The sequence below is a fragment of the Stigmatopora nigra genome, chromosome 5, assembly GCF_051989575.1.
Source record: "Stigmatopora nigra isolate UIUO_SnigA chromosome 5, RoL_Snig_1.1, whole genome shotgun sequence".
Classification (NCBI taxonomy): domain Eukaryota; kingdom Metazoa; phylum Chordata; class Actinopteri; order Syngnathiformes; family Syngnathidae; genus Stigmatopora; species Stigmatopora nigra.
This window is the reverse complement of record NC_135512.1, coordinates 11,585,207-11,608,357: the sequence shown is the minus strand read 5'-3', so window position 1 is coordinate 11,608,357 and position 23,151 is coordinate 11,585,207. Positions and strand designations below refer to the sequence as shown.

Sequence of the window (23,151 nt, the reverse complement as noted above, 5' to 3'; positions counted from 1 at the left end):
ATACAAAAAAACGCAAGGACATTTTATCCTTATTCAATATGACGAGACATCGACACCGCAAAATTATCTATTGGCCTGGGGTGATTTTGGTTATTTAAGACTCAATGTATGTAGGGAAAGCGAGAGAAATTGATTTGTGGGACGAAATGTGAGCCAGGCAGCCATGTGTGGGTTCTCCAAAAGTTTGATTTGTGAGCCTGTGAGGTGGAGTCAGGAAATGCGGGGGGATTCAAGCTTGTAGGTCTGTGGAGTGTATAAGCACTAACCATTTGATGAAGCCCATGGGATCTGAACTTTAACCCCTTCAGTGGTTACTAGAGTGGAGTGCAATTCAAGAAAGTTGACACTTAAGACCTTTAACTCTTTATGGAGTAAATGACTATTTTTGGTCATTTAATAAAACAACTTTATTTTGACCCTTAAGACATTTAAACCTTTGTTCATTAAAAAAATATTAGCAATTATTATTATTATTATTAATGATTAATAATCATTCTATATTTAAATATATTTGTATAAATACAATGCATGTATAAATTATTTTTAAAAAATATTCTGCAACATGCATGGTAGGCTGGTTGAACAATCTAAATTGTCCTTAGTTATGATTGTGAGCATGAATGGTTGTTGGTCTCCTTCGGCCAGTTGTCTGGGATAGGCTCCAGCACCCCCATGACTCTTAAGCAGTTCAGAAGAAGAATGAATGAATACAATAAACTAAATTAATGGAATAAAAATCAGTGAAACATGAATGAAAATGTGTTATATACATATATATACACTCAGTATGGAGCAGAGTATTTTTTGAAAATAATCTTTAACTCATTGCATGCCATTGAAGTCATTAGACGTCCAATTCATTTCAACTAGAAGGCCCCTCGCTGTGATTTCTCATGCATTCATCCCCCTCCCCAAAAAAATGGATTGACCTGTCAATGACAGTGTGCTATGTCAAGGTCGAAATAACACAATAAATAATAAGTCAAGGAAATAAAAAGGCTAACTCATGCATAGAAGAGTTACAGTTGTCATCTATTTTGGCAAAATGAGAACAAACTCCCCCCAAAAAATATGTGAATAAAGAAATATGTTGTCAGTTTGAAAGCTTTCTCTGAGTTAAGTTCAATTTGGCCCAGTAATTAAAGGGTGGTGTTTTCTGTCTGAGTTTGTTGTCATTTCAAGAACATTATAAGCACAAGAACGTTTTAAAAAGTACCAAGTCGTAAATAACCAATTGGGTTGTGTTTTTGTCATAATTTTGTGGGTAACCCCTCAGGCATACCCCTGATTTATTAGTGAGATTTCTAAAGATGTCAGCTTTAGAGAATCAATGTTGAAATGTATAACTCATTAGGCTAAGAATTAGGTCTTCGTAGCTATTTAATTTTGAGGGACTGTTTTGCCAATTCAGTATTTTTGCATTTTAATAAGTTTAATATGCTTGGTTTTCATGAGGTGAATGCTAGGTGAGTGAATCTAACCATAGGGTTCATGTTTGGGTTTACAGATAGCTGCTAAGTCGTAACCATCTCCTCTCACCTTGAGACTGTGCAAACTCCTCTCTGTGACCTCCTGCGACCTTTGCGGGACACATGACGAAAACAAAAGTGCAGATCAGAGCAGTCCTCCATAGCGTTTCCATGGTTACTACAGTAGTAGCTATAGAAACAGAATTCAGTGCAGTAGTCCACGGGCTTCGGTCCCAACATGTCTTCTTTCCTCTCTGTCGCCCCCTCACTTAGCAGTGGGATAGCTCAATGGTTTGATTGGCCATGGCCTCAGGAAGCGTGAGGTCAGACATGGCAACCTCTTCAGAGCCTCTCTCCCTTTCAGCAAGCAGCGATGGTTCAAGTAGGACCTCTCCAGATGGCAGGAGATTTGCAAGGAAACCAGTTCGGGGTGAATATAGGAAAGTCCTCCTTGTTGTAGCCCTGGAATAAGAAAGGTTAAACTATTCATGAGGGGAATAAGAGGGAAACTAGGCAAATGTAGGCTCAGGAGTGTTGGAGACAAACCCAGCATAAAATGTTTGGGGTTTTGAGCTAGACACTGAGTATTGCATGTCCTGAAGCTAATCAATCCTGGATTTGACAAAGGCCAAACGCCCTATCTTTCACACGGATAGTCAAAGACAACAGCGAGTTCAAACCTGAGGCCCCGTGGGCCTCACTCCTTAAGCTGCCTGCCCACCGGAAAGAGTTCAAACACAAAGGAAGCATTGATGTTGTAAAAAAGCTGTGCTTAATGCCCAAACAGGGACTTAAGTGGGTATTATGTCAGAGATCTGGGGAGAAAATGAGCCAATTTGAGAGGAGCAGCAGGTTGCCATCACCGCTATGCTTGCTGGCTGAGCTGTTGGTTGCATGGCTGAGTGAGTTACGGCCTGAATGCTTGACTGTGTGGCTCATAATTGGCTGGCATTCTGCTAAGTTACTTGACACTAGACTCAATGTAGGACTTGTAAATGGATGGGGGGAAAATGTTAGGGAGGTTAATAAAAAAGAAAAAGGTTGGGGCTCATTGCTCCAATGTGAGACCTCCTCAAACTGGTGAAAATATAATAGCCAAAAAATTACAGTGGTACCTCTACATACGAGCATCTCTACATACGAGCACCTCTACATATGAGCACCTCTACATACGAGCACCTCTACATACGAGCACCTCTACATACGAGCACCTCTACATACGAGCGCCTCTACATACGAGCGCCTCAACATACGAGCGCCTCAACATACGAGCATCTCGAGATACGAGGAAAATTTCAAGAAAATAATTATCTCTAGATACGAGAACAAATTTGAAATACGAGAAAGCCAGGCGGCCAAGACATGAGAGGCTGTTTATCATTGTAGCGCACTGTCTTTTTTGCCGCATCTCTTTCGTGTATAACAGATATCTACGAGCACTGGGCGGACCACTGCATTATTTTCAGTGTTTTTTTGTCACGGAGTGCGAAGGCCAAACTGATCGCTAATACGAGCAGTATAGTATATTACTTGTTGACTGCTCATAAGAACATTAGGGGCATTGGCTCTCTCCCCTGAAACTCCTCGTGTAATATCTCTGGTCGCAAATATACCTCTTTGTAACGTCTCTGCGATCCTGCCATCCAAAAATGCAACATACATATTTTTTCTTCTTCGTTGCATATTCTTTGCGTGGTGCGATTTATACGGTAGATTCTGATTTTATTTTCTCAACTTCATACACTAATAGAAAAATATATACAAAAAAAATAATTTATGGTGAAATACTGATCAGTGCAGTTGCTGGATCTGGAAAATTTAGAAAAAGGAAATTTAGTTTAACTTTTGTTTTATACCAAAGGACTGTAAAAAAAAAACTGGTGTGTATAACCAGCCTGATGGTGGAGATGATATTTCCATCTTCTTCAACCAGGGTTGGAGTCCACCTGGTAGCAGTCGAACATGCTGACTACTGAGCTAATAGCCCACAACACTTTAAGAATGTTTTTCTACCATGGTTTCAAGTTTTTTTTGGTACTGTTTTTATGTGTATGTGGCGTTTTCATTTTGTTTTTTAAATGCAAGTCAAATAAAAACTTGCATTGGGAGTCTCATTTTCATAAGTACCCCTTACCTTTTCTACTGAACATTGCAGTGCCAGCTAAACTTCTACACTTTGCACTCCTCGAAAATTCAGCTCCTCCCTTCCCTTCCTCCCTCAAAGCCGTCTGGGGAAAAGAAGAGCGAACGGAGACGCCACACGGGCCCAGATGGCTGGCAGCTCACCAACTGCAGCCAAAGGTAATCGGAAGCAGATGGGAAACCTTTTGGTGACGAGAGAGAGCAAGGGAGGCAAGTTTCCTCGTGAAAAAGGGAGGGGGGGGTCACAGCAAAGCCACAGGGAATGGATGGGAGACAGCAGAGTGCGAACTATTAGGCCAGCATGAGACAGCCATTTGTTGGTGTGAATTGGCCAAATGCAGCATGGTGGACATTATTATGACATTACCCTTATTGTAATTTCAAACAGGATTGGGATGGTTCCCGTAAAAGTGAGATTAAGTCAAACAGTAACTTTTCCTTGTGCCATTGTTTGTGAAACAAGTGAAAGCCTCTCTTCCCCTCCCGCAGGCCTTCTTTCAGTCATTTCCTGCTCAAGCCCAAGTCCACTACATTTCATTACTTCGGCTCCAACACTCGATTTATGAAGAGGCTTATTAAACTTGCAGCTTGATATCAAGCGATTTTTTTATTACCTCAACCTTCATCTTGTTTTATTTAGACCTAAGGGAGAGAAAGGAGACCTCCCCAATGCAGTTGCCGTTTAAATGGAGGTTCATCAAACAATTTGTGGAAACATGAGAATATTTAGGTATTATTTCTTGACAACTTTCTCATTTAGAGTCATGAACCATTTGACAATGTCATACATCTCGGACGGTCCCTCGTGTGCAACATGTTCACGAGTGCATGCCTCTTGTTGAGATAACGACATTTGACAAAGCTTGGAATAGATTTGAGCAAGACAAGTGAGAAAATGAACCCAGCAGCAGACAGCCCACACAATTTTTTTTATAGCAATCACAATTTGCACTAAAAAAATAGGAAAAAAAAGGGAGAGAAGAAAGGACTTGTTGTTGTAATGAGAGACAGAAAGTTGGACCACTCAGTATAATTAGGTGGGAATTTAAGGCTGAGCCAAAGTTGTAATGTAATGATGCTAGCCGGTGCAGAATATGATGTTATTACCAAGATGATGCAGTACCAAGTGGAAGAGATGGGTTATACAGTGATGTTAGTATTTATGGGGGGAAAATGAAACTAACTATGCTGTGTTTGTCTTTAACTGCTGCCAGATCGTGTGCAGCTATCCGAAAACTAGCCGGCTAATCTAAAGCATATGACCGACTCAGAGGAAAGTCAGTGTGGAGCGAACAGATGCTAAGTGTCCCTCAGTCTCACTTCAAGTCAAGCACCCGGTCACCTTTTTCCCTTTCTCTCTTTCAATTTCTCGGTTTCTTGCTTATCTCTTTCGCCCACAGTCTCCACTTTGATTAGTAAGGAGCCCATGAATCGGCTTCAGGTTCAGTTTATTATTGGTTTAAACTGGCCAATATGACTTTGAGGCTGCAGGATCAAATGGCCCGTGAAAATGTCACGACATTGCCTTGTAGTTGTCTTGAAAAAATACACTGATATTCTTAGAGAGCCCACCATGGAACCCCTGAACAGGTGATGGGAGTAATGTAAAGCAGAGGGGGATCTATATTAGACTAAACTGTCACTCTGTCTGTCTGGAATAAAGACAGAGGCAAATAAGGGCAGACATTCCTCTTTCCATTTCCCCAAATAAACAGAGCGCAGATGAAAAGTGGGAACATAAACAGGCCCGAGAACTTCCAATGTGAACCCCTCACACTGAAAATGTGCCTTGTAAATCTGAAACAATATTTAGGCAGGGAGAGAATGCTGACTCAAAAAAGGCCACAGCTTTGAACACACAGCAGAAGCTCATGTTCTCCATTGAATATTATTAAAATCATCAACTGGAATCTTCGATAATGCTGCTAGACTCGTATTTACAAAGAAACTAGAACACCGGATGGAATTGAACTCAATGGACTCAATAGTGGTTGGTCATCTATTGGACGTAAAGTGCTTGTCAGTGCCCTCTGGTGGAGAACACTGGTATTTCTGTGATGAAAATTTGTGCATGCAACATCCTTTCTTCCCTATTGATTTTCCTCATTAAGGGTGAGGTGAAGCCTATACTAGCTCATTTGGGAGAAGAGTAAATATGCACCTAAGATTGTTTTCTAGCCAATCACAGGGCACATTTAGACAAAAAGACATTGACAATGAAGGACATATTTAAATGAAACTATAATGCATGTGTTTAGAGTTCAAGAAACACATTTTTTTCATCTATGTGTCTCAGATTTGAAATTACAATCTAAGAACTGTAATGCAGATTGCAAATGTATTTTCTAGTGAGGTGTTATTCTTGCTGTTGTTGCATATTTTTATGTATACATACACACAAATATTTATTATATATATATATATATATATATATATATATATATATATATATATATATATATATATATATATATATATATATATATATATATATATATATATATATATATATATATATATATATATATATATATATATATATATATATATATATATATATATATATATATATATATATATATATATATATATATATATATATATATATATATATATATATATATATACATACATACATACATACATACATACATACATACATACATATACATACATACACATACACACATAAATATATATATACACAGACACACACATATACACACACACACATACATACATAAATACACACACATATACACACACACACACACACACACACACACATAAATACACACAAAAATATCCAGGAAAGTATTTTCAAACACAAGATAACATCTATCTACGTCATTTCAGACACATAATGATCAAATAAGCATTATTATTAAGTTCCAAACTGCACCCCAACTTTGTTGCTCTTTCACGCATTTAATGTCAGCTGTTCGCCACATCACCTCCCTGTCTATCACCCACACACACAGTAAATTGATTTATTAAACAACCTTAGCATGTTAAAAAATATATATCATTTAACAAAATACTGTGCAGAAAGCATAATTAGTCAGGCGAATAAGCCGCCTTCTACATGAGCTTGGTGACCTTACCTCCCCGTAAAATCGCCACAAGTTTCCGCGGTGCACAGTTCAAGACAGAGGAGGTTACGAAAGGCGCCCGGCGCTTGACTGAGCTGAATTGAGGAGACTTGACTCCTTCTCCGTCAGCTCCACACCAAAGAGTCTCTAGAATTAACAATAATGCATCACGGCTATTTCCGGTTGAGTTGTTCCAAAATAAAACGATAGTAGGAAATGTGACGTAGGGCTAAGCGATAGGTGCAATTTATGAATGAATTAGTTAATTAATTAATAGTTATGTGATCTATATAAAACAGACACAAGTGGTTGGTCAATGTAAACTAAGAGTCAGGATTCAAATCAAGAACCTCAAAAGTGGAACATCATGACTTATAATGTTTGACTAACATTTATCCAAGTGCAAAGTGAGTTTATATTGTACACGAAGCTGCTGCCATCAAGTGGCACACAACTATATCCTCACATCTCATCTAATTTTCTGAACCACTTTATCCTCACTAGGGTTGGGGGGTGCTGGAGCTTATCCCAACTCACTTCGGGCCAGAGACGGGGACACCCTGAATTGGTGTCCAGCCAATCATAGGGCACTAGGCGACAAACAACCATGGACGCTCGGACTCATACCTAAAGGCAATTTAGAGTGGCCAATCAGCCTACGATGCATGTCTTTGGAATGTTTTTGCAATATTTTTGCATGAAAACAACAAATTGTTGTATTGTTATTGTTTTCATTATTGACTACTTATTTATTATTTAGTAATTATTTATGTGACCACTTCATGGTGAAGCTTTATCATTTTATACTTGACAATAAAAGCATTCAATATTTTTCAATAATAGTAGTAGTAGTAGTAGTAGTAGTAGTAGTAGTAGTAGTAGTAGTAGTAGTAGTAGTAGTAGTAGTAGTAGTAGTAGTAGTAGTAGTAGTAGTAGTGGTAGTAGTAGTAGTAGTCGTAGAAGTAGTAGTAGTAGTATTAGTAGTAGTAGTTATAGTAGTAGTAGTAGTAGTAGTAGTAGTAGTAGTAGTAGTAGTAGTAGTAGTAGTAGTAGTAGTAGTAGTAGTAGTAGTAGTAGTAGTAGTAGTAGTAGTAGTAGTAGTAGTAGTAGTAGTAGTAGTAGTAGTAGTAGTAGTAGTAGTAATAGTAGTAGTCGTAGCAGTAAAGAAAAAGTACTGTACAACCCTGTCTGAATAAAATGCAACGCTATTTTAAATCTACAATTTAGATTCTAATATATATACAAATAGAATACATACATGTCAAAATGTTAGACAAAGATAAGTATTTTTTTAAGGTAATACATTTATAAAACTTCCGCCCAAAAATGACATAGACCGATGAAACCAGGGTTGAACATTTCGGTATCAACAACACAATACACATTACCTACAATATCCCATGCTGACACTTCACTGTGGTGGTGGCAGGATTGTTTACTTCATGAGGCCTTAGTCAAGGCAATAATACCGTTGATACCTTACTGATTTGACGTTTTTTAAGATATTTTTTAAAAAAGATTGCTGCATTGACATGTGACACACTATAGATTTGAAATAGCCTTTACTATAAAACAGAGGTTCTGCATCTAATCACTATGATGAATGATTATTTTATATTGTCAGTTTCTTCTTATATATACATATATAAGTAGCTCAGTGGTGGCTGCAAAATAACTGTTGACAGTAAACAGGTTTGGGTAGCGTCACAGTGTCTTTGGTTAATGTACTGAAGTGACAGCACCTGAAACTCCACAGATCTACAGATGCATCCTATCTCTGAAGCAAAGTTAACTTTTATCACTCAAATAATTTCACTATATATATATATATATATATATATATATATATATATATATATATATATATATATATATATATATATATATATATATATATATATATATATATATATATATATATATATATATATATATATATATATATATATATATATATATATATATATATATATATATATATATATATATATATATATATATATATATATATATATATATATATATATATATATATATATATATATATATATATATATATATATATATATATATATATATATATATATATATATATATATATATATATATATATATATATATATATATATATATATATATATATATATATATATATATATATATATATATATATATATATATATATATATATATATATATATATATATATATATATATATATATATATATATATATACTTTTGAAACCCTATGTCACACTAAGAGCAATAATTGTCCATTTTTTAATACAGAACAGAAGTCTTAATTAGGAATTAATACCAATACATAGTGTATATTAGAATATTCTATTTTTTAAAAATATATATAGCTGTTTTTGTCTTTTAGACTTTTCTTTGAGTTTAAATTGATATTTAATTGTGTGTGTATGTGTGTGCACATGTTTAATGTAATGTAGTGTATTTTAGTTTTTTATTTATTCTTATTTAACTGTGTGATAGTATTGTATAGTAGTGTAGTGTATATGGCAATCCGTCTCTGTTTTCTATAGTGGCAAACAGGGTTGTATAGTGTTAAAAGTAGCGTAAAAATTGGTTGGATTGAGGGCTATTGCTTTTAAACAAATTATTTTTGTTACCCTACTATAGGAAACGAGTTCATTCATGTTAAAAAAATGGAAATTATGTGTGAGTATAAGCTTAGGTTATTAAAATGTAGAACGCTTTGACCTTCATCTTTTGAGATTAATGTCGGAAAACATACATCTCAATTGTTCCTATTCACACCGCTATAATTAAGATATGCAGAAAACACAAATTGAATCCAATTTTAGCTCATTATAAATGATTCTGGAATATTACGCTGAGTTCCAAAATGTTGTTTTTGTAAGACTTTGAAAAAGTGATACACATTTATTGTGGGGATTAAGAAAAAAAATGCCATGATGATTGTCAGATAATATGAGATTTTGAAAAACTAAATGAATCCGCTGCAATTCTAATCGGTTTATCAGCTCAACTGATTACGGTTAGAGTATATTTTTCTTTCTGCTAAAATTTTGTCATTTATAAATTATTCCCAATGGAATTCCATGATCCAATAAAGTACTAATATACTTTCAGCATTGTAATCTTTAATATCGTAATGTAACATAGACCTGAGTTCTGCTGATGTTACATTCATGCATTGTGACATTATTTTATGTTCAGTCATTATACCTAAAATAGGCATTTTATTATTATTATTATTTATTTTATCAAATGTCAATTTCATTGTTTTTTAAATAAATCAAAACAACAGTCCAATTATGATTAAATATGAATTTCAGTTGTCTACCCATATTCATGGACATGTTATTTTTAATTTACAATTTTTGCTTCAAAATACAAAAAAATTCATTGAAATTAAGATCATAGATAATTTTGTGATATAAATGTTGTTGATTGTTGATCATTTAAGAAAAAGACCTGAACAACATGGCTGTCATGGGAGTGAAAGTGGATTTAAACTTGACTTATGTAAAATATTATTATTATTATGCAGTCTTTGCTTTCGTTTGTCCATGTTGTGGCATTGACGGCATTTGTTGTGGTGAAATAGAGTTCAGGTCACAGGAAATTCCATCTTGTGTCCACTTTGTAGTTGTCCATTGTGGGTTATTGGCACAGATTGTGAGTGTTGCTAGGAAACTAAGGTTTTTGCTCTTTGAGGCATCTCAGAGAGTAAAATCACATAGTATGTATAATGTTTAAATCTTTAATTCTAAACGTTTTCATGTAGAGAAAAAAAAATCCAGTTAAAGAGCATAAATATGCCCTAATTATCAAGTATTGTCTTTTTAATATGGATTTACACCAGATAGTAAGTTGTGTAGATGACACTGTCCATCTAAGTTAAAGAATATGATTTATAATGTGTTTTGGTTTAACATGTTTTTACTTAACGTTGCTTTTTTTCTCAACTAAAGGCACCTGTTCAACTGAAGAGTTATATGTTAGAAAAAGGAGAATGTGAGACTAGACCACAACATCCTGTTGCAGCTGTAGTCATGAGTAGGTTGCAGTTTAGCACTGTGGGGGTTTTATTGTTTAAAAATGGCATCAAGATGTGCCTTGCTCTGTGTGAGGCTGACAGAAAAAACAAACTGATCATTTGAATAGGCTAACCTAAAGTCAGGATGTCCTCATTTCGGTTAAAAATGAAGCTCTAATAACAACATTGCTTGAAAAAAAGTTTCATTATTCATTAATTTGACAAATCTTTCCATTTCAGTTGATTTGACCTCTACATTCCCGTGATTCCAAGACTCAATTGACCGCCAACGCTGAAGTTTTAACATGTCAACAGACCCTGCAGCAGAACTGCCTTTTTTCTATGGGAGCATCAGTCGATCAGAAGCTGAGCATTATTTAAAACTAGCCGGTTTAACCGACGGACTCTTTTTGTTAAGGCAGTGTCTGCGAAACCTGGGTGGATATGTCCTCTCAACTGTGTGGAAGCTGGAGTTCCACCATTACTCTATAGAAAAACAGATTAATGACACTTATTGTATCATGGGAGGCATACCACATTGTGGGCCTTCTGAGCTGTGTGAATTTTACAGTAAGGACCATGAGGAACTTGGGTATGCTTTAAAGAAACCTTGCCTACGTTCCCTAAACACGCCAATTCGACTAAGTCTGTTTGACACCCTGAAAGAAAAAATGCTGAGGGAGTACGTAAAACAGACTTGGAATCTTGAGGTTGGTGGTTCATGCTTGTAGATTTTTGCAATTCAAAGCAATGTGTTTTATTGTGGTTAAAGTTCACGGTATATATGAAAAATTCATCATTGTTCCACATCACTGCAAATTACTAACACAATAATAAGCACATTTGCCAATTAAGGTAATACCAATTGATTAAAGTATACATAAGGATACACAGTTAATTCTAATTGTAATTTTGGAAGCCACATTTAACCCAAGCAATGGGAATTATTAAATGTATATCTATGTTTATACCACTATTATGAGTTGTACACACCAATTAAATGATAGAATCTTGTCAAAGAGTATTACAAAATAAATTATCAAGACAACTATGTAAATTGGGCAATTAAAAAGATGTATGTAAGAGTTTGCCACTGCATAGATGAAACCGATGAAGTAGTTGTAGTTGAAGACTAGAATTCCAACAAGGAGCAGATAACTCAATGTAAAACAGTAGTTAAGACTCATTATCGGAATATATAATTGAAAGTGGGTCAGAGAAGGAAGAACAAACCAAGCACCACCCACGACCCTTGTGACGATAAGCGGTACGGAAAATGAACGAATGAATGATATGTAGGCATGGTTTTAATGATCGTGCAGTTCTAAATTTAGGAGAATCAAAACAATCATAATATCAGTGTAAATGAATCATTTGTGGTAACACTTAAGAGGTTTTGCCTATGACTTATTAAGATTTTTTTTTTTACTAAGGGTGAAGCCATGGATCAGGCCATCATTAATCAAGCCCCTCAATTGGAAAAGCTGATTGTGACTATGGCTCACGAAAAGATGTCATGGTATCACGGCAAAATAACCCGACAGGAAAGTGAGAGACTGCTTTACTGTGGCAAACAACCAGATGGCAAGTTTCTGTAAGTAGCAGAAAATTCAAGTTTACAACTCATTTGAGGCACCTTTCCTTAAACGATTTTTTTTTTCAGAATTCGAGATCGAGAAGAGTTGGGCACTTTTGCACTCTCTTTAATGTATGGGAAGAAAGTTTATCACTATCAGATCTTGCAAGACAAGTCTGGAAAATATGCCATACCGCAAGGAAAGAACTTTGACACGATTTGGCAGGTGTATGCCTCTGTTACATTTGCATTTTGTCATTTATTCTATTTCAGGCATTGGTAAATACCTTTCCATTCATTTTACTAGCTGGTGGAGTTCCTGAAGCTAAAAACTGATGGCACAGTGACAGTTCTGGGTGACGCATGTGTCTGTAAAGCTCCTGGAAGTACTATTTTTCATGTTTTTTATTTTATATGAAAAAAAAAAAACGATTCTGCTGTTTATATTCAACCAACGAGCATTATTTACTTTTTCAAATCTATAATTTAAGGTGCATTACTTTCACTCCACTGTGATCTAATTTATTTGATTTACTTCCTTTTCATCTTTCCACAAAAACTGCATCTCTCCATCAAAAAAAGGACTCCCTAGTCTCCCCACAACAGTGAGTACTGTCACCACGATAAAGACATCATGTATATATTCTTAATGATTTCCTTCTATTGTCATGTTTCCAGAGACGAACAGGCCCAAATGGCTACACACCAGCACCACGAGGTCAGTTGCAGAACACACAGTACACTGTAGAATGCTAAACAATATCAATTTTTTTAACTAAATCATCATTGATTTTTTTATCATTCTTCTCAATAGAACAATAGAAATCTACAATATTTCTTCTGATCACATTTTGAGCTGCCTTACCCTAATATGGATATATTATTCGACCAGAGGTTGTTGATTGGCAGGATTCTGTAAGTGTCTGCTCCCCGTCTGCGCGTCGTAAAATTCATGATTGGCTGTTCACTAAATGACGAATGTCGCGAAATTGTCCGTATCCCCTGCTGCGTCACTACGGTATTGCTTCGACGATCAACAGAACTCTTACATTGCTAGGATTAAGCGTCTAAGTGTCTGCGCCCCGTCTGCGTCGTAAAATTCATGAATGATTCTTTCAGTTGGTTCATTTTTAGTGGTTTATGGTTATTTTTAGGAATTTGGAATTTGGAATCTTAATCACGGGGGTACAACAATATATTTTTAGTATTGCAGATTTACAAAAAAATAGTTACAAAAATATTTGTCTACGTAATTCTACGCGATTTTCCCACAAAAAAGCATACGAAAATAGTCACAAAAATAAAATAAAAAACCTGATTGACTGCCTCCAGTCGATTATGCTTACTATGTTACCTTTATTAATTAATGTTATTAATAATATTGCATTTTTTGTTGTTTCACGTAGGTCTACCATGTCTTATGTGTCTTATGTCAGTCTTGCTATTACAACCAAGAAATGTTCCCAATTCGGGATGATTTCTAAGCTAACCTATGCATTTTCTTTCTCAATAGTTGCACGAGTCAGACCTGTCCCAGCGGATCATGTTCTTCCAATGGACTGCATTGGTTTTAACCCATACCACAACCCAAATGAAATTAGGAAGTTTAATATCAAAAGGAATAAACTGTTCATTGGTGATTTAGAGCTGGGCTCTGGCAACTTTGGTTGTGTAAAAAGGGGCGTCCTTGAAACTGAACTGTGAGAAAACTTCAATTAAAATACAAATAAAGTGACAGATAAAGATATTTGGAGGAGATGTTTATGGCAGATGTTTGTTTTTTTTATCCCAGGGGCCAGTTAGATGTAGCAATCAAAGTGCTAAAGAGTGACAATGAGAAACTAATGAAGGAGGAGATGATGAGGGAGGCAGAGATCATGCACCAGTTGAGCAATCCCTTTATTGTTCGGATGTTGGGGTTATGCAATGCTGAGAGTCTGATGCTGGTCATGGAAATGGCTGCCTGCGGCCCTCTACACAAATTTCTTTCCTCTAACAAGTAGGTTTATATTTATAAATGGTAGACCTTCACGTTAATTTTTGTAAATGGTTGAAAATGATTCATTTAAACCACGTCTGAAACAGCTTACCAGTCGCAATCTAAATTGTCTCAAGACTTTTATTGTCGTTCCAGAAATTTATCCTTTTTATAATATTTCTGCCTTGGTTGAATAACATTTAAGTTTGTGTGTGAATTGTGCCCATTGGAACAGGTTTGTTTATTATTATTTTTTTTTAAATGTGGCAATAGATATTTAGTCGGAATCTAGCAGCAAATAATTCGGGAAATTATTTAAAATTAGTTTGTTTTTTTACAAATGTGTTGAATACTTTGGTTTAGTTTTTACTGGACCTGTTTTCTAGTTTCTGAAACAATGGATTATTATGTATTTATTTACGTTTTCGTCACTGGGCGGAGCCTAAAGATCACATTCTACTGTTGCCCTCACCACAGAGATAACGTGACAGTGGATGAAATCATCAACTTGATGCACCAGGTGTCGATGGGAATGAAATATTTGGAAGAGAAAAACTTTGTGCACAGGGACTTGGCAGCTCGTAATGTCCTGCTGGTCAAACGACAGTTTGCTAAAATAAGTGACTTTGGTTTGTCCAAGGCCTTGGGAGCAGACAGTGAGTACTACAAGGTACTGTGGTCCAATTGTTATGAGGAATTTTGACCTCCAATAGCTTATCAAAACGTAATGCCTTATCTTTCTAAGGTAAATATTAAACGTGTTTCTTTAGCCTGAAGCTACATCCGAACAGAATGTGGGAATTGCATGCCAGGATTGTAGAATGAGAGGAATTGCTGTTGCATTGAAAATTAAGTGTATTTTAGATACACTATTCTATTCTCTTCTATATAAACCAGGGTTTATTTTGTGTTGCATAACATAAAGAAACCTGGTGTCACACATACAGAGAGTGATATAAAAAAAATGTTATTAAATCATTGCAACATTTCTTGCTACAGGCAGTTTTCGCCAGCAATTTGTTGAATTATTTTTTACTGTAATAAAAACAAACGGGAGCCGATTGGCTGAGTGGTTAGCACGTCGGCCTTACAGTGGGAGACCTGGGTTCAAATCAAGGTCGGTCCACCTCAGTGGAGTTTTCATGCTCTCCCAGGTGTGGGTTTTCTCAGGGTACTCCTGGTTTCCTCCCACATTCCAAAGACATGCATAGTAGGTTGATTGGACACTCTAAATTCCCCCTAGGTATGAGTGTGAGTGTTCATGGTTCTTTGTCTCCTTGAGCCCTCTGATTGGCTGGCCTTTGGCCCGAAGTCATCTGGGATAGGCTCCAGCACCCCCCACAACCCTCGTGAGGATAAATCGGTTCAGAAAATGAGATGAGATGAGGCTACCTTCGTTTTTCTGTGACCTGCAACTTGCCAGTCAATGACATAATTTACAATTATTATCTTATACTTCATAGTATATACATTTATCCTATGCATTCTAGCAGGAAGAATATTTTTCAGTTTCATTCATTCATTTTATGAACCGCTTTATCCTCACAAGGTTTTTTATGATTGGTGAACTTTAAATTGCAAGACAAAAACAAAAGCAAGATGATCAGTTTATGCCAAATCATTACTCTTGATCAATAGGTGATCCAAAAGCATTACTAAGGGTTAGGTTTACACATTTAATTCTGCCATATGACACCCTCAACAGGCTAGTTCAACAGGACTATGGCCATTGAAGTGGTATGCTCCTGAATGTATTGCTTACCACAAATTTTCCAGCAAAAGTGACGTCTGGAGTTTTGGCATCACCATGTGGGAAGCTTTCTCATATGGAGCAAAACCGTACAAGGTAGGATTCCATACATGCAAACCCCATTAAAAAAATAGAAATAATTATACATAGTTTCCTTCTGTTCAAATCTGTCCAGAGAATGAAACAAACCGAAGTGAACCGTTTCATTGAAAGTGAGAAACGCTTGGCATGTCCAGCAAAGTGTCCAGATAGAATGTATGCAGTGATGCTAGATTGTTGGAAATACAAGTAAGAAACACAAAATGATGAAGGTTATTTTTTTCTTTTTACTTCACATTTCACAATGTTTTCTCTCTCCAGGCAAGAGAACCGTCCTGACTTCAAAAAAGTGGAAGAGACCATGAGATTTTACCATTATTCCATTTCAAAAAAGGTTAAGCCATTGGGTGCTGCTGCAGAGCCTAACATGTAGAAATAAAAAACAAAGCCCAGTTTGTCCCATGGCTACACAATGTATCCATTCAGTGCGTCATTAAACAAGCAAAACAAAGAGCTATTTATGAGCCGTACACACTTGATCGGTCTTAACGCCACCGTTGATACAGCTAAAAAGGCCACCATGGTCTTAAAAAGTATTTGGAACATGAGGGTTTCTTTTAGAAATGCATGAGATTCTGTCTTCTGAATATCTGTGTGTTTACATTGATGAAAGAACTAAAAAATATGTGCAACTTGTAGAATATTTACTGCAAATAGAGCATTTCTTTGGCAGGGAAAGGGTTAAATGGGTTACTTTTTTATGGGTGTGAAACAGAGTATACATCTTCTTTTCCAGCTGGAGAATTTGTGCAGAATTTTCTCTTTAACATTTCATAAATAAACATTGATAGCTTTATCATTATTTGTTTATTGAATTGAATGGAATTGAATGTTTTTATTGTCATTATGCAAGTATAATGAGATTTCAAGCTTTATACCACAAAGTGCTCAAATAACAACAACAAATAGACAAATAAATAATCAATAAATAAATTAGTAGTCACATAATATGTGGCATAAATAAATAGTCAACATGAATAAATTCTGAGACGTCCCTACGGTCTGTGAGGCAACGACAATCCTAAAGTAAAAACAAGTTCCCAGAGAATGTTTATTGTAGGATATATACTTTTTTATTTATTTATTAGAAACAAGTTAAAAATGAATTATGACCACAAAATTGTGACTTTAATATCATATCAACCCTGATACTTTAAAAGCACAGTTTCTATTATCTAAATCCAATTAATTCATGAAATTAATCAGCCCTGCATGATGCATAAAGACCACAAAAATAATAATTTGTTTTCCATTCCGCCTACCATCGTCGGGGTGCTGGAGCCTATCCCAAATAACTATTAGTGGCCAGCCAATCGCAGGGCGACTATTCAAGCACACATTCATACCCACAGACCATATAGAGTGTTCAATAAGGCTACCATACAAGGTTATGGGACATGACAGGAAACCGGTGTATCCGGGTAAAACCCACAAAGTCACGGGGAGAACATGCAAACTTTCATAGCTGTGAGCCAGATGTGCTAACCATTCAATCCCTGGTCTTCGAACAGAGAGACAGTCTTGCTAAAAAAAAAAAATCATACCGCTTATCCTCATAAGGGTCATGAGGTGTTCTGGAGCCTATGCCAGCTGACTCCAGGCCAGAGGCAGGGGACACCCTGAATCGGTGGCCAGCCAATCACAAGGCACGAGGAGACGGACAACAATTCACGCTCACACCGATACCTAGGGGCAATTTAGAGTGTTCAACCAGCCTACCCTGCAGGTTTTGGGGAAACCGGAGTACCCAGGAAAAACCCACATGCTGGGCCGACACGCAATTATTTAATGCAATTAATCAGCTCCGAAACAAACATATAATGAAAAACAATGACCATAAGATCAATCTATCAAAAAATATCAGTGGAATATCAGTTTTAGTTTGTGTCCACCCCAAGAACAACACCAAGATCAAAATGTGGCGCTAAAAGGTCCCTGTGATCTAAAATTCAAGTTAAAATAAATATGTAGCTGTTTTCACAGCCTTTTGCGTGGAACGGGGCACAAATTGAGTTGAAACCGCACAAAATTCAAGGGTATTTTTTTTGTTTGAGTCAATTTGGCAAACCCGAGTTCTACAGCCATTATTTTGAATGTGAATACCGGAAGCCCAAAGCACCGTAACCATAACTTCTTAACATTACTTTTTATTTGAGAAGGGAGGAGTCTGGCGTTAGCTGCTTTCATTTACTGAACTGTCATGTTTTGGGGATTTACAGCATATTTACAGCATGAGCGGCTTTATAAATTCGCATTGTAAAATTTGTATGTTATCGATAAAACGGTGTAAATAAGACGGTGGCAACTTTGGACAAAGTATCAAAGGCAATTGGCGGAAGAGGAAGGCGGAACAAGTAAGTTCGGAAAAGTAGCTTTCCACTCGGCGATTTCGTCATTGTGTGATCTTGCTTTTGATAATTCAACTGTTTTCTTTCAAATAATGTAACCAATATGACTTTCATTTGTATGATAAATCGGGGTATTCCTTTTTTGTTGGTGTATCAGAAGCAACAAGTTGAAACAGGTTAGCTAGCATCGTTATACAAAGTTGGTACGGTCTTTATGCGCTTCTGTTTTTAATCTCCTGTTTTCATGTCGGAAACAATCGTGAAGATTTGGACTCGTAGGCAAATTAATTAAAATTGGCAAACGTGAAATTCGAACAAACCTGTTTCGTTTTTCATATAATCGTCGACAAGCAGTTTCGCGTGGTTTTATTGTCATTCCGTGCATTCTTTAGTGTTACGGTGAGATTAGCGCTAGAAATAGGAAATGAGTCATTGTGGCCAACGTTGTAAACGCAAGCTTTCAACTTTTACTATGATCTCAAGGGATTTGTAAGGTTTATGAATTTTATTTTACGTTTTAGACTTCCTTCCAATCATTGAGGCGTTCTAACTACATCAGAGCATCTCCTGTATTTGTCCCGTTGCCCGATTAAAATACTGTACTTTACATCCATTAAGCATGCTTGTAAGATTAGTCTTGTCAGTGTCAAAAGTGGGACACAGATGCTGATGTTTTGTAATCTACTCTCCCCCAGTGTCACCCACTCTATCTTGAGCCAAGGCGTCCATTTTAAATCAATCAAATCTAACATAAAAGCAAGGGGGAAAAAAGTATGAATGTTGAAATATTGATCTTGTTTTCAGATTTGAGTATGAGATTTAAAGCTTCACCTGTGCATAGGTGCACAAATAAGAACAACAAATAAATAATCAAGGAATGATAATAACTAATCATCTCATCGTATTTTCTGAACCGCTTTATTCTCACTAAGGTCAGGGGGTGCTGGAGCCTATCCCACCTGAATTGGGCCAGCCAATTGCAGGATTGGCTGAATTGGTGGCCAGCCAATTGCAGGGCACAAAGAGACAAACAACCATTCACGTTCACACTCACACCTGGGGGTATTTAGAGTGTCCAATCAGCTTCCCGTGCATGTCTTTGGAATGTGGGAGGAAACTCGAGTACGCAAAAAAAAATACATGCGAGCCCGGGGAAAACATGCAACCGCCACACAGGTAGATCGCCTGGATTTGAACCCAGTTCCCCCATTGTGAGGCCGACACGCTAACCACTCCGCCGTTGGCCCACCCATAATAACTAATCAATAAGTACTAAATAATAAATAAATAGTCAATAACATAAATAAGTAGGCAAGTGCACAAATATAAACAACAAACAGATAAATAATCAATTAACCAGTAATAGATAAGTAGTCAAAGTAAAAATATATTATTATTTATTATTATTAATAATAAACCTTCCAAGCAAAATTGAATGTAATCACATCTTGCTGGCATATCTGAGGCCCTTAAATTAAAAATATAACTCCACATAGTCTGCTTTCACGATTGTGTCCTTTTACTATCTTAAATATATATTATATAAATAATTCTAACGTATTAAAAGACCTGTTCATTTTTTATGACATCGATTTCAACTCATTCTTACAAATGTGATGATACTAAATCTATGCATTTCCTTGGAATTTGTATTGAATTTAGTTAGACTTTTGCGTACCACTTGAGGGCGCTCTTCTACGCCATTTGGTACACTTATCGCACTTTGAAGTATGCTTTGCTAACCAATACCCCTTTCTTTCACTTTTCCCTCCTTACAGAACATTAAAAAAACCTGCCCCATTCAATAACCATCTTTTGACTGCATCTATCATAACCGTAACTAATTTACCCCGCACTTGGAAGCTATATTCCAAGATCTGCGCACACCACCACCATGTCGATGGCCCTGAAACAAGTTTTTAACAAAGACAGGACATTCCGACCCAAGCGCAAGTTTGAACCTGGCACACAGCGCTTTGACCTGCACAAGAAGGCCCAGGCCTCCCTGAATGCCGGCTTGGACCTGAAGCAAGCCGTTCAGCTCCCCCACGGGGAGGACCTCAACGACTGGGTCGCTGTCCATGTCGTCGACTTCTTCAACCGTATCAACCTCATCTATGGCACCATCAGCGACTCGTGCACAGATAAGAGCTGCCCCGTAATGTCTGGAGGTCCCAAGTACGAATATCGCTGGCAGGACGAACACAAGTACAAGAGGCCCACGGCGTTGTCGGCGCCCAAATACATGAGCCTGCTCATGGACTGGATAGAGGTACAGATCAACAATGAAAACATCTTCCCCACTAATGTCGGTAAGTGTGGAAAAACAACTGCAGAGGTGTTAAAAGTCCAGAATTCTACATTTTACTGGTCTTATCTTAAAATAGCTTATCACTCCTAAGCTGTAATGTGCTGTAAGTTTTTGACGTTTAACGCTGTTAAATAGGATATTATTTTTAAGCGACAATGTATATTTTCACAATTCAAACAATTTTCCAGTAATAATTGAAAATTAAAGTTGTGATACTCTTGGGGCAAAATTAACATCAAATAAAGGAAAAAAATTGTTAGCATATATTTATATATGTCATATTTATACATATATATATCCATAGTATATAAAGGTATGGCCTTCTTTTCCTTGCATTTTGATTTTTTTTTAATCACATATTTTATCCCCATCATGCAATAAATTTACAGTGGGTAAAATAATATTGATTAAATATTTCAGGAAAAATGTTGGAGGATGAAGTCCTCTCTAAATAAACCCAACTGTTAGATAAATCTTCAAGGTTACATTCATTTTCTCGCTGCTGCTCTCCTGTTGCTATGGTATTCCCATTCTCTATTTGTGAAATGTGAGTATTGTTGTGGATTCACATTTGAATCCTCATAGAAAGTGCAAGGAAACCATTTAGTAGGTCACACAATGTTTCCCATTGGAAAGATTTCCAGAGAAGTATGTCCAAAATGAATCACAATGGCTTGTTAGACCAAATGTTCTTGCATACTGTGACGTGTTGCCAGAAAACAGAAATCTTCTGATAAATATTGTTAGTCACATGCTGTGGATTAATAGCTCCAATTTCTCTGAACCCAAAGGTACTCCCTTCCCTAAGAGCTTCATGCAGGTGGCAAAGAAGATTTTGTCCCGCCTGTTCCGGGTGTTTGTCCACGTCTACATCCACCACTTTGACCGCGTGAGCCAGATGGGGGCCGAGGCTCACGTCAACACCTGCTACAAGCATTTCTATTACTTTGTTACAGAGTTCAACCTCACGGATCATAAAGAGTTGGAGCCTCTGGTAAGTTGGAAGCATGGTCACCAGTCACATGACAAGGGTGTTGGGGTTTAGATTTACAGTTAGGGTTAGGCTTCGGTAGTGTAAATGGGTTAGGTGATTGAAAGGCAAATGTAAAGGGGTTAGCGTTAGGGTTAGCGTTAGGGTTTGGGTTAGGTTTAGGGTTAGGTTCAGGGTTAGCTTTAGGGTAAAGTTTAGGGTTAGCTTTAGGGTTCAGTCAAAATGATTTTATCAAGAGCGACAGTATTTAGTCCAACAGATTCCTGCTAGTTAGGGCTACTTCATCAGTTTTTTTTTTTTAAGTTACCTAAAATTCCATTATTAAATAATAGTCATATCTTTTGTGTATTATTAATGACAATTCTTTATATTTGTACAATATTGTAGAGGCCAGTGTGCTGCTTGATATTTGTTTGACTAAACCAAACCATAGTCTTTATATTTATGAGTGCTGCTCTTCACGATTTTCATTAGGATATTATTTATGTGATCATCCTTTGGGCTTTGATGATGAAAAAATTAATTGATTGCATTTTCAATTGAGAATGTGGAAAATAAGTCAAGTGATTTGAATACTTTGGATGCACTGTTTTTTTAATCTTGTTTCTTTTCCCTTTTCTTATGGCACAATAATGAAAATTTGAATTTGTGTTTTTGCTTTGTGCTCTCTGCAGAAAGAGATGACCTCTCGGATGTGCCACTAAGGAATTCTAAGCTGATCCGTTGATGCACATGCCGGACAATCACATCCGTCCATCAGGGTTGGTTTGGGGGAAGGGTGCAGTTGAGATCTGGAATGGTAAATACATTCACAAAAGAGTCTATTTTTATATTTAAGTACTGTAATCTATTTTAGCTAAAGACAGTAGATTTTAACAAAGGAGCTCAACTTGTAAGAAAAAAATAGAAAACATGCTAAAAGAGGTCAACGTTGATGTTTATTTTATGTTTTGGGGGATCATTCCAACATGATTTGGATTTTATTTTTTTTCGTCCAAAATTAAAATGTGCGATTTGTTACTGTACAGCTGAATGATCAGTTTGTTGTTTCATTAAAAGTACTTTCTCTATCATACTTTTCTTAGTTTTTTTACTTTTAAAAATGGCACATTTTAATGACTTAACACGAGGGTGGGTTTGTTGTTCCTAAATTTTAAAGGTCTTGCAAAGGGGCAATATTATATTTCTGCAGATTTTTTTGTATTGTTGCTAATTGGTTATTTATGGAATTATAGTTAAAGAGCTGTCTACTGGAGGTTATTATTTTGCCAGTCTCAACACATTAATTCACAGCATATGGACCTATTGGTGCCAGTGTTGCCTATAGAATACAAGTGAGCCAGTAGAAGTCAGCCTGTAGTAGTATT

The 23,151-nt window shown here is 36.4% G+C and overlaps 3 protein-coding genes across 4 annotated transcripts in view; 2 read left to right on the top strand and 1 right to left on the bottom strand.

Moving 5' to 3' along the window:
• Positions 1 to 6,855, bottom strand: part of adamts10 (ADAM metallopeptidase with thrombospondin type 1 motif, 10) — a 34,301-nt gene extending 27,446 nt beyond the window's left edge. Inside the window, exons 1-2 of the mRNA XM_077717118.1 lie at positions 6,716 to 6,855; positions 1,540 to 1,931 (exon numbers count right to left, since the gene is read on the bottom strand). Of these exons, the coding sequence (XP_077573244.1) occupies positions 1,540 to 1,642 (103 nt within the window). The 5' untranslated portion in view covers positions 1,643 to 1,931; positions 6,716 to 6,855. The remainder of the gene's footprint in view (positions 1 to 1,539; positions 1,932 to 6,715) is intronic.
• A 4,050-nt stretch (positions 6,856 to 10,905) lies between these two features.
• Positions 10,906 to 16,856, top strand: zap70 (zeta chain of T cell receptor associated protein kinase 70). Its single transcript, XM_077717158.1, has 12 exons — positions 10,906 to 11,441; positions 12,165 to 12,325; positions 12,395 to 12,533; positions 12,615 to 12,693; positions 12,890 to 12,912; positions 12,986 to 13,025; positions 13,821 to 14,007; positions 14,100 to 14,306; positions 14,763 to 14,955; positions 15,991 to 16,131; positions 16,211 to 16,323; positions 16,396 to 16,856. Exons 1-12 carry the CDS (start codon positions 11,037 to 11,039, stop codon positions 16,505 to 16,507), a joined length of 1,800 nt encoding a protein of 599 aa, XP_077573284.1. The 5' UTR covers positions 10,906 to 11,036; the 3' UTR covers positions 16,508 to 16,856.
• Positions 16,857 to 18,262: 1,406 nt separating this feature from the next.
• On the top strand, positions 18,263 to 22,859 carry mob3a (MOB kinase activator 3A). Of its 2 annotated transcripts, none has more exons than XM_077717786.1 (4): positions 18,263 to 18,488; positions 20,261 to 20,794; positions 21,585 to 21,787; positions 22,459 to 22,859. In XM_077717786.1, the coding sequence occupies exons 2-4, from the start codon at positions 20,377 to 20,379 to the stop codon at positions 22,486 to 22,488; spliced, it is 651 nt and encodes a 216-aa protein (XP_077573912.1). In that variant the 5' UTR covers positions 18,263 to 18,488; positions 20,261 to 20,376; the 3' UTR covers positions 22,489 to 22,859. The 2 variants fall into 2 exon arrangements, with proteins under 2 accessions (XP_077573912.1, XP_077573913.1); XM_077717787.1 differs by lacking the exon at positions 18,263 to 18,488 and adding an exon at positions 18,506 to 18,658.
• The last annotated feature ends 292 nt before the right edge of the window (positions 22,860 to 23,151 follow it).

What these genes read in the sequence shown, in the direction of transcription:
- zap70 (XM_077717158.1), top strand. Translation starts at nt 11,037, where the DNA reads ATGTCAACAGACCCTGCAGCAGAACTGCCTTTTTTCTATGGGAGCATC. An exon ending in AACAGACTTGGAATCTTGAG is followed by an intron (nt 11,442 to 12,164) that starts GTTGGTGGTTCA and finishes TTTTTTACTAAG; the next exon opens with GGTGAAGCCATGGATCAGGC. An exon ending in TGTCTGTAAAGCTCCTGGAA is followed by an intron (nt 12,694 to 12,889) that starts GTACTATTTTTC and finishes CATCAAAAAAAG; the next exon opens with GACTCCCTAGTCTCCCCACA.
- mob3a (XM_077717786.1), top strand. Translation starts at nt 20,377, where the DNA reads ATGTCGATGGCCCTGAAACAAGTTTTTAACAAAGACAGGACATTCCGA. An exon ending in CATCTTCCCCACTAATGTCG is followed by an intron (nt 20,795 to 21,584) that starts GTAAGTGTGGAA and finishes CTGAACCCAAAG; the next exon opens with GTACTCCCTTCCCTAAGAGC. An exon ending in ATAAAGAGTTGGAGCCTCTG is followed by an intron (nt 21,788 to 22,458) that starts GTAAGTTGGAAG and finishes TGCTCTCTGCAG; the next exon opens with AAAGAGATGACCTCTCGGAT.